Source organism: Malaclemys terrapin, chromosome 2, assembly GCF_027887155.1.
Source record: "Malaclemys terrapin pileata isolate rMalTer1 chromosome 2, rMalTer1.hap1, whole genome shotgun sequence".
NCBI classification, from domain to species: domain Eukaryota; kingdom Metazoa; phylum Chordata; order Testudines; family Emydidae; genus Malaclemys; species Malaclemys terrapin.
The window spans coordinates 226228225-226239213 of NC_071506.1; the positions used below are offsets into that span (position 1 = coordinate 226228225).

The 10989-nt window shown below is 43.7% G+C and overlaps 1 protein-coding gene across 1 annotated transcript; it reads left to right on the forward strand.

Moving 5' to 3' along the window:
* The first annotated feature begins 6901 nt into the window (after positions 1 to 6901).
* On the forward strand, positions 6902 to 9496 carry LOC128831494 (cytochrome c). Its single transcript, XM_054017934.1, has 3 exons — positions 6902 to 6998; positions 7723 to 7899; positions 8128 to 9496. The coding sequence occupies exons 2-3, from the start codon at positions 7731 to 7733 to the stop codon at positions 8274 to 8276; spliced, it is 318 nt and encodes a 105-aa protein (XP_053873909.1). The 5' UTR covers positions 6902 to 6998; positions 7723 to 7730; the 3' UTR covers positions 8277 to 9496.
* The last annotated feature ends 1493 nt before the right edge of the window (positions 9497 to 10989 follow it).

Sequence of the window (10989 nt, forward strand, 5' to 3'; positions counted from 1 at the left end):
TACCCAACTAGGTACTTCTACAGCCTTTATCACCATACTATTTAAGCACCTCATTGATGATAATAAATATCTCCAAGCGGTAGAGAAGTATACTTAATCTCCATTTTACAGGGTGGTGATCAAGGCTCAGAGATGAAGTGACTTGCCCAAGGTCACACACAAAGGCTGTAGCAGAGCTGAGAACTAAATCCAGATTGCCTGAGTCCTATCCTAGTTCCACAAAACTATCTTTCCTTTCTTAGCTAAATGTTTTCCATTTAAAAGAACTCTGACTGTGAATATATTTCTCCTTTTTTTAAATTAGTAACTGGACCTAACCTTCTGTACATATTTATTTGATTTCACTATTTTCCCTTTAAAAAAAAAGAATTCCATAAAAATAATTTTGTTTCGAAAAAAGGTGCATCATTCTTGCATAGTGGTTTGAGGTGTTAGAAAAACAGTCAGGGTCCTTTTTTAGGAGTATTTCAGTTGTACCTAGAATGTGAAAATAGTTGAAAAATTAAAACAATAACTTCATAAACAAATGCCACTCTGATGCTAAAATTCAGACAATGGGAACAAATGAATACTATGTTGTAAATGTACTCTGATTAATGATAACCTACTCCTACAACTGAGAGAGACACAGATTCTGGCACAGAAAGCCACCACTTTATTCTCTTCAGCTCTGGAAATAACACACAGTGTACACATTAAATGCTTGTAAGCATGCCACATCCTATGTGCAGGATTTGCATTTAATGCTGTCTGATGCTTCTCCAGTCCTCTCAATTCCCACATATATCTAATCCAACAATTTACTACTAAAGCATTATCCAAAGTTCTTACTAAAAACACACTATACAGGGTCAGAAAGCAATGATATTCTGTTTCAATTTCTTATATGGATATTTCTACTAAATTTACAGCATTAACAAAAGTATTGTAAACTTTGCAGGAATCGAACAAAGGGCTACATAGTTTTCATTAATCATATTTAGGGTCTGATGTTTCCAAGAGAAATATACCTATTTCTAGTTTCAGAGTAGCAGCCGTGTTAGTCTATATCCGCAAAAAGAACAGGAGTACTTGTGGCACTTTAGAGACTAACAAATTTATTAGAGCATAAGCATCCGAAGAAGTGGGCTGTAGCCCACGAAAGCTTATGCTCTAATAAATTTGTTAGTCTCTACGGTGCCACAAGTACTCCTGTTCTTTATACCTATTTCTACTATATTTATCTTGGGATTTTTTATCTCTTCCCATTTTTTTCTTACCTACAAGTGGCTTTTCTCTTTTAGGCCTGATTCCTAAAGCATACGCTTAACTTGATTACTGAGATAGTCCATTGAAATCAATCCAAAAACTTGCAGGCACAACAGCACTGGTATACTCAATTGCTGAATATTGCACACCAGTCTGAGCAGGCAGCTCATATACTAGATCTCTGGATGCACATGTAAGGGGGCTGTTGGCCACTTACTGAAACTCGAGGGGATCTTTTTTGGTTGGTTCTCACCCAGTACCAGGAGAAAGGGCCCAAGAGAAATCAGAATCCTAAGATTGACAGTCCCCAGGGCCAATGGGGAAAGGGCAATGTTCCAAGTCAGCCAGATTGACAGAGCAGGCAGGCCAATGAGGGAGTCAAGAGCCCGGGGCCTGACCTCCCCGTGAGCTGGAGTGGCCAGAGCCAGAGTAGGGCAGAGCTAAGGAGACAGCAGCAGCCAGAGCTGAGCTGGAAGCAAAGCAGCAACTGGGGAGACAGCAGCAGCCCAGAGACAGAGAAGGCAGAGCTGGGCTGGAGCCAGAACAACAGCAGCAGCAGCAGCAGCAGCATTGAGGCAGAGCGGAGCTAGAGCAGCCTGGAACTGGGGAGCTGGAGCAGTGGAGACCAGCCACACCGACAGTGAGCCAAATCGGAGCTTCAGCGAAGAGCTGCGGGGCCAGAGCCAGGATATCGGACGCTGGCCGTGCCCCAAGTAATACCAGAGCCAAGCGCTGTGAGCAGCTGGGGAGAGCAAGGTGGGACCCCGGGCAGCTATTGCTCAGCAGAGGGAGACATCACCGGACAAGAGGGTCCCAACATGACAGAAGGGCCAATGCTGGGAGGGGTGGGGGGAAAGGGAAGGCTCCTGCCACCTAGAGCCTGATGGCATGTAGCCACCCCCAGGGCAAGTGTCTTACCTGCAGTCTCACTGCAGTGCAACCAGATCCTGGGAAGGAAGGAATGACGTCTGGGACCTGTGCAGAATGGACTGTGAACTTTTCTTAAATTTCAGAGACTTGTTCCTTTAACCTTTTCCATTTGTCCCTTTTTTCTTACTGATGTTGTTTAATAAATTGTATTTGGTTTAAACAATGTACTGATTAGTGGGTCAGGGAAGTAGCCAGTAAGGAGAAAGTATCCCAGAGTGGAGGACATCCTAGCCCTTGTCCTAAGTGACCATGACAAGATTGAGGGTTAAACCTTCCAGGATTCCTGGGACAGTCTTACCGGGATTACAAGGACTCTGCCAAATGGGAAAATAGAAGAGGAGTCCTTAAGGTGAGGAAGACATCTGGGCAAAGGGAGTTGGGGCAAGGACTCAGATCCTTTCGCTATCCGATTCCACTGGGGGGAATACAGAAGCCAAGACAGTTCTCCACAAATTGCAGGACCATCCTCCCTAATGCTGCAATGAGAATCATAACTGGAACATTAACATCAACACCTATTCAGTGGTTGTTCACTCTAGCATACATACCACCAAACAAAATCCATAGAAGAACACACAGCTTGTGAGTATAACCAAACCATGGCCAATTTGAACTTACCATTTTATGAGGTCTTCTGCATTCTTTTTGAGATCAGGCTAAAGCTCTTAAAGCATCTTCATTCAGACTCGAGGCACACTGGAAAGAATTCTGGAATAATGCTATTTTCCTAAACAACCACCATTACCAACCCCATAAAACAACTTCCAGGCTTCAGCCTACCCCCAGAAACAATGCTCTGCATTGGACTGTTTCAGAACATCATATGGCAGATGCTGTCATCTCTTATGCCAATAAGAGACCGTTGTGCCAGCACCACACAATGAGGATTGCTCAACTCTGTGACTCAAGAAGGCCGTCCAGGACATGCCTGGGCCAGTTTCTTTCCAAGTATAAAATAATGGACAGTGGCATCATGAGATGACCTCTCTCGTCACCTGCCTACACTGAAAGCAACAAGAAGACTGGTCCCAGGATAAGAAGGAAATTCAGCCCGTGTATTAAGAACTACAGTCTACCTGCAACATCCAGTGAGGTGAGAAAAACTGTTTGATTCAACTTTTGCTTAGTCTAAAAGTTTAGGCATTAGAATGCATGTTTACTTTTTATTTTTGTATGGAAACTATGACCTTTTATGCCTACCACTTTTAATCACTTAAAATCTATCTTTCTGTAGTTACTAAATGTAATTTAATGTTTTAGCCTTACCAGTGAGTTTGTCTAAAGTGCTTGGGGAATCTGTTCAGGTTACAAAAACTGGTGCATGTCCACGTTCCTTTGGCGAAGTGGCATACTAATAAATAAGCTTGCACTGTTCAAGAGGTCGGGAACACTGTAAGATGGTATATTTCTAAGATGTAAGGCTGGGGGCTTGGGAAATTTGCTGATGTTTCCACATGTATAGGTCATGAGTGGCTTAGAGGGTGTTCATGCAACTTCACTGGGTGTGCCTCTGCGTGCTTGTGACGGAGTGATAACAGCGCCTGGAGGGGTTTGCTGCTTGTCACTGGCAAAGCATTGTGAGAGACAACCCAGGCTGGAGAGTTAAGGGGGCACAGTGGTTGCACAATTCCAGGTTGTACCGCAAGGATCCCATCACAAAAATATAGCATGCATGTAACATGGCCATGTTAGTTTAATTATATGAATCTTAAGTTTCCATCATTGCCAACCTCTACCATTCAAACTCTTGAGTTTGGTTTTGGTGTTGTATTTTGATGATTTCCAGACTGTATTTAAGCTCCTGAAGGTGTTCCTTGCTTTACTGATTTTGTTCCGGATGTCCTGGCTTGTTCCACGGTCCTGGCTGATGGTGCTGCCCAAGTATGTGAATGTTTCTACACTGGTGAAAATATAATCCTCTATCCGTACTGGTGATAGTGAGGCAATATTAAAGGTCATGATATCTGTCTTATTGTGATTGATTTTCAGTCCAATTTGCTGGCTGAATGCATTGAGTCGAGTTGTTTTTTCTTGTATATGGTGTTAGATATGTGATAGGAGAGTGAGATCATCTGCGAAGTCCAGGTCTTCAAGGGATGAGAAGGGTGTCCATTTAATGACTCTTGGCACGTCTTCTGTTGTATGCTGAATTACCCAGTCAATGGCAATGTTGAGGAGGATTGCAGACATGACACACTCCTGACATACTCCTGTTTTTACTTCAAAACTGAGCTCACTGTAATCTATCCTACATGTAAAGTTGAAATAAAAGCTTTTGATGATGTTGATTATACGGAGAAGGATTCCATATGCCCACAGAATGCACCATAGGCTGGTCCTGTGAATGCTGTCAAAAGCCTTCTCAAAGTCTTTATGTAGAGCTGCTGTTGCCATTCTAAGAATTGTTCTATTATGTTTTGTAGAGTGAAGATCTGGTCTGTGCATTCACGCCTGTGTACTTTCAACATTACTTTATAATGTAGAACGCTGGGGAATGAGAAAGTATGACATGTCTAAACTGTCTTCATTCCATACAGCCTGCCTCAGAAAAATCCTCCATATCTTTTGGCCCAGAACAATCTCAAACCAAGATCTATTGACACAGTGCAGCCAAGAGGATATGAGCACCATCATTGCCAGGAGGCATTGGAGAGGGATTGGCCATGTGCTTTGGATGGAAACTGATTCCACCACCAGAGTAGCAATAAGATGAACACCTGAAGGCAAGCAAAAACGAGGCTGCCTGAAAACAACATGGCAAAGAACTGTGGAAGCTGACCTGAAAAACCTGGGGCACAGCTGGGGAACCATTGAAAGACTTGCCAGAAACAGACAGCAGTGGAGGTTGCTGCCTTAAATGCCAGAGGTGTAATGGGAACACGATGATGATGACCATTCAAAAATCATGATTTAGGACATTATATCACTAGGTTGGTTTTTAAAATCATGATTTTAAAAAAAACTTAAATCAATTTTATTTGCATTCTGGCTGGTTTTGAATGTTTAAGATCCACATAGGTCATGTTTTCAAGGTGTTTGTCACAATTAGAGCCACTGAACTTATTTTTTTATTAAAATTGAGATTCTCACATAATCACAATTCCAGAGCTGCCCTCAAGAGATACACTAAATACCACAAAAACTGCAATAAAATCCCAAGACTTGGCAACACTGCTTAGTTTAATTTTTCAACCTTCACGTTGTATTGACAATGGTTTTGCTTTTAATTTCCTAGTTTCCTATGTCCTTAAAAGAGGAAAGGGCTAAAAACACCCTCTAAGCTGCTTTAAGAACTTATAGTGGCATAAAGTCTTAAGCTGCTCTAAGTCTCTGAAGTGGACTGGTGCCCATTGACATCCATTCAAAAGTGCCCTCTTCTTTGTCTACCTAGGACACAGTCCTCAAATATTTCTAACTTACTTTATAGCCAGTGTGTTTTGGCCTCCAAGTATAGATATGACATGCTCTTTGGTGAACATTACATACCGAGTTTCAAAATTAAGCGGTTTCTGAGTTGTGTCTGGAAAAGGAGTGGCAATATTTTTATTTTTATAGTAGAAACTTTTTTAAAAGCTTTTCTTTAACTCAAAAGAACTGAAGCAATTTTTGTCAAAACCCTTTAAAAAGTTCCTCAGAGTTTCACATGAACGTGCCAGGGATCAGCATTTGAAAATGAATGCCACGATTCTCCTGTCTTGCACCACGTGTGCCCATTCAGACCTCTGCAGAACAAGTGTGAAAAACTGCAGTTCTGATTTAGGCTACATCTACACTTAAACCTTTAAACTGCAGCTGCACCGTGTAACATGTCAGTGTTGATGCTTACTATGATGATAGGAAGGGTTGTCCCGTCATCCTACCCTTGAGAGCTGCAGCTACACTGATCTAACTTTTCAGAGTAGCCCAGCCCTTAGTAGCCTTTTGCACAGATGTAAAGCACACAGTCCGGGTCTACACACAGAGTTGCACTGGTTTAACTACAGGCGTGATTTTAACCCAACATAGTGAAATCAGGGCAATTTTGTGTGTGGACACCAACATTGATGTCAGCTTGTCTGGCAGCTTGCTAACGCAGCATAATCCCTTTTAGACTAAGGGAAGCCTTTCCACACAGGGACCTGCCTGGGTTTCGTTCAACTAGTTAAACAAACCCGATGCCTGTTGTCACGCAAGGCAGTGGGAGTCAGGCCCCGGCCTGGACGTCACGTGCTCTCCAGCCCTGGCTGGGAAGCACGTGGTGCAAGTGACCAGCCCTGACCCACCGCCGCTCCGCAGCCCGGAGGCTGAGGGCTCGCAGCAAGGGAAGCCCCGTTTCCCGCCCGCGCGTTGCGGGATTCCCGTCTCGCATCACTGCTCAGGCTCCTCCGCCGGGGCCCGTAGCAAGAGGCAGCACGTGACTTTACCGAGGCACACGCTGAGGACGCAGCCTCACCTTGCACCGCTGACCTTTGCGTCTCACTGTTGTACGCATGCGCAATGGTCTCACATCCTAGTCGCGCCCTCGTACCTCTTACGTATCCTCACATACGTCATGCGCCATTTCGTAACGAGGATAAGGCGGAGACCGGGTCTACTTGGAAGCCACCTATCCTGCTGTTAACGTTGTGGGACGTTTGTCCTGATAGACACGTAAGGAAACAAATCAAAGTTTCCCAGGGCGGCACCTGATTGGCCAGCACTTCGAGCGGGCGGGCCGAGTGCCGATGTGGTTTGGTTGCAGTGGTACCGGCTACATAGGCTCGGGTACGGCGTGTCCTTGGGCTCAGACAGCGAGCGTGGGACAGAGACAATAGCGGTCGGAGGGCGGAGAAGGCCGGCAGGTGGGTGCCGCGAGGAGGGGGTTCCCGTGGGGAAGGGGGTTGCTGGTGCTCTGGTCTCGGTCGGGCCGGCGCGGGGCTCGGGCTGCCCGGGGGAGGGGGTCCGGCCCGGGCTGCAGCGGCCGCTTGGCGCCTTCCCGGCATCACCCCGACCTTGGCTCTTCCCGCGCCCCCTGCCCGGGCCCGCATCGCACCCGGCTGTCTCCCCCCACGGTGACCGGCCCAGCGGAAGTGCCGTTTCCAGTTGGGGCCCGGCTGCTGGCTGGGGCCACCGCCAAGGTCAGCCTGAAGCGCGGCGGGCCGGGACCCTTCAGTCCCAGGAGTGGTACCGGACACGCTGCGGGGCTCGGGGCTGCCCTCTGCCGCCGCGCGGGACCGTGTCTGGCTGGGCTGGGAGCGGCTCCATTGCAGCGCCTGGCAGCCTCCCTCGATGTCCCTGCCCGGGGCGCTTGTCAGGTCCCTGGACGCTCTGTGGGGAGCTGTTTCCCGAGCCTACAGGCAGCTGCTTTCTAGTCAGGACGAGCTTTGTAGCTTCTAAGTCCTGAAGCCAAGAGAACAGTTGTCAAGCCCTGCTAATTTTCTCGTTGGGTGTATGAAATGATATCTGAGGATTTTTAGACAGGTGGGTCCTCTCCAGAACGGCCTCGCCTAAGAATATACATATGCTTTCCTGCCTCTTCTAAAGTGCACCCAAAACGACCTGACCTTGGTATTGTTTCCTTTTCAGCATTGAAAATGGGAGACATTGAAAAGGGCAAGAAGATCTTTGTTCAGAAATGTGCGCAGTGCCACACAGTTGAAAAGGGAGGCAAGCACAAGACTGGACCCAACCTGAATGGCCTAATTGGACGGAAGACTGGCCAAGCTGAGGGCTTCTCTTACACAGAAGCAAACAAGAACAAAGGTAAAACTAAAGTGGTACTCTTCCAAGTTACATGGAAGATGTAGAATGGTAACTGAGTGATAGACAACAGCCAGCTGCCAATGGCAGTAGTTCTATAAGTATTATATTTGGTTTAATTTAAAATGTTTGCCTTTAGATAAGTGATTTTTGAGGAAAGGTTAATTATTTCAAATGTGTAATTGATGGCTCAGCTTATAAATCTATATTAACAACTTTAATTGTTTTTAGGAATCACCTGGGGTGAGGAAACACTGATGGAGTACTTGGAAAATCCGAAGAAGTACATCCCAGGAACAAAGATGATTTTTGCTGGCATTAAGAAGAAGACTGAGAGGGCAGACTTGATAGCATATCTCAAAGATGCCACTTCTAAGTAATAGTTATCTGCTGCCTTATTTATTTCACAACAGAAAAGGAAATGAGTGTTTCTGTGATGAGATTGGTTTTTAAATTTTTTCTATTTTTACATGCACTATATTAAACCTCTTAAAATCTGTCTCATCAGCTAGAGAATGTTGCTTATGGATGGTTGTTAAAGAATACATTTGTTTGGCAGTCATAGCTTCTGGGAATACATTTAAATTGGATTGGGCTTGAATGAGTACAATCATGTTCTATGTTTTGTAGTCATTCCTGATCATGCAATTAAAAAAAGAAAAGTTTTTGTGCTTCCTTCATTCTAAAGAGTATAACCAGATATTAGTCAATAGTATGGTGGTTCTGACAGAGGTCAGCTCTTCAAAAAAGAGAAGAGCAGTTTCTTGGCATTCCCCACGCATCCTCTTCTCCATTATGTCTCTTCCCACCAAGAAGATCAAACAAGGGAATTAATTTGACTACAATACTTAATAGAGCTATATCACTGAGTAGAGGGACACTTGTTTTTCGTGAGAACTAGCAATGCAGCTTTTTTTTATTTCATAGCCTGACAGGCAAACTGGGCAAAGTCCCAGCTACTTTGATAGTGTCCGCTATCGGAAAGCCTTACCTGGCTTATGCAAATTATTCTGATTTCATTCTGCATGATACAACGCATGCCCTGTCGACAAAAATTTCTTCATAATGATTGAAATGCTCTGTTTCATAGGAACTTTTTAAAGGGACAGTTAACTTAAAACTGCTCAGAGCCTAGTGACTGTCCTAGATGTTAAATATCTATTATGGCTCCTGAAAGAAGGATCCACCCTGTTGTGAAAAGGTTATTAACAAGTGCTCTGGGAGTTAGCAAGGTACAATGTAAAAACTGTGCTTGCATCTGTGAGCAAGGACTCTTATCTAGCTAATATTTCTCATTAGTACCTCTAATCAATTGGATAGAGGCAATTTCTGTTCAACAGGTGCAGGAATTGCACTTGCATTATTGAAGAAGGAAATGAAGACTTCCTCTCTGCCTCACTTTAGCAAATGCTGTTGTTTGCTCACTTCTGAAAACTTGATTTTGCACAGTGTAAAATGGAATTTTTAAAAGGTTCAACTGTTTTCTCCATAGACAAAACTGAATTGTTAGGATAAATGTATTTGTGTACCACCCACTCAGACACATGCTGAGGTTAAGTGTGCTTGATACTATAAATTAAAAAACCTTCCCAGCAGAATACTTACTGAATGTCTGAAATTATTAACTGAGAAGTGATGGGGTCATAGCTCAAAGCTGTGTGGCTGCACTATGGCACTAGGCTTCTAGGAAGCAAGAGTAATAGAGGGATCGGCATGGGGGGGAAAAAAGCAAACCACTGAATGGTTGGGTATAAAAAATATCCATGTGAGGAGATGTAGGGGGGGAAAAAAAGTCTACCAGGCCATCACCTAGGCAGGGCAACATGTCTTTATTGGAAAGCTTTTTTTCCCCACAACAACAAAGTGATATTTACTTTGCAGTATATTTAAATATAGTCTTCTGATGCTTTAATTCCTTATGGTACATATTCAGATTCTGAATTTTCCCCTTATAGTATCCCTTAACTTTATTTATATCTTACTATGACCCATTCCTTAGTTTTCCTGGAAAATAGTTTAAATAAGTAACATACTTTATTTAAAAAAAGAAAAAAAAATCTTGTCTTTCTAATGCTAACGGAAACGCTAATAGCACTCAACGGTTGAGAAGCTACAGCCTTCCAATGCTGGCCTAAGGTAAGTGTGGTTACATCTTAATGCTGGCTTAACTTCTGTAACTGCTAAAGAATTATTAAAACTTGGAGCAGGAGGGGAAAGCTCACTTTAGCCCTTTATGCACTCATGTACCAGTTAGTACTTTTATCATAAAGCGTGCTCAGTAAAGTAGCAATGCTTAGTGAGACATAACAGAACTTCATCTAACATGTAACTTTAACACACACTAAACTTTATTTAAAATACCTGCACTTCATAATTACTGAATAATAAAGTATCTAAAAAGATAGCTGGCACCTACTCTCTCCACTTCAGGGGTAATGTAGTGCCAACCTACCCACTAAGACTCCTCAAATGCTATAATGCTGCTGAAAGCATATTGAATTTGCACTCTAGCTAGGTACTTTTAGCACTCTGTGTCGCATGAATGCCTCAAACATCTGTGAAGTTATTTTACATCACCTTTCTCAGGCAGGGAACTACTATCCCCATTCTACAGATATTAAATAATGTGCTGAGGGAAGTATGTTAGAGCTAAGAATTTATTCACAATCTCTGCTTTACCTACAAACCTATTCCTCCTCCTAGGCACTAAAATACTGGAAGAGTACCAAACAGCATTTTTACTGGCTCTGTAGCCCCTACCTGTGCATACCATTATGTACACATTCCTGCAATAAGGCCTAGTACTCTGCAGCAAGTTGAAACTAAATACTTCAGCAAATGGGTAACGTGGCAGAAGGGTCAGGTATATTCAGAACTAGCGCTTTGTTTAATAAAATCTCTTAAAGTGCTCTATTGAGCTTGAACTGCTTATACATTTTCAGTATGTTGTAAGCTTTTGCCCTGAAAATGCAAACCTGCATTGTTAAAGTTGTCGGGGAGGATTGGAGAAAGCTGGCAGAAAGGTAGGAGACAGCTGAAGCTTTTGATGCATCCCCTATTACTTTCACCACTTTGGGGAAGATAGGGATGGAT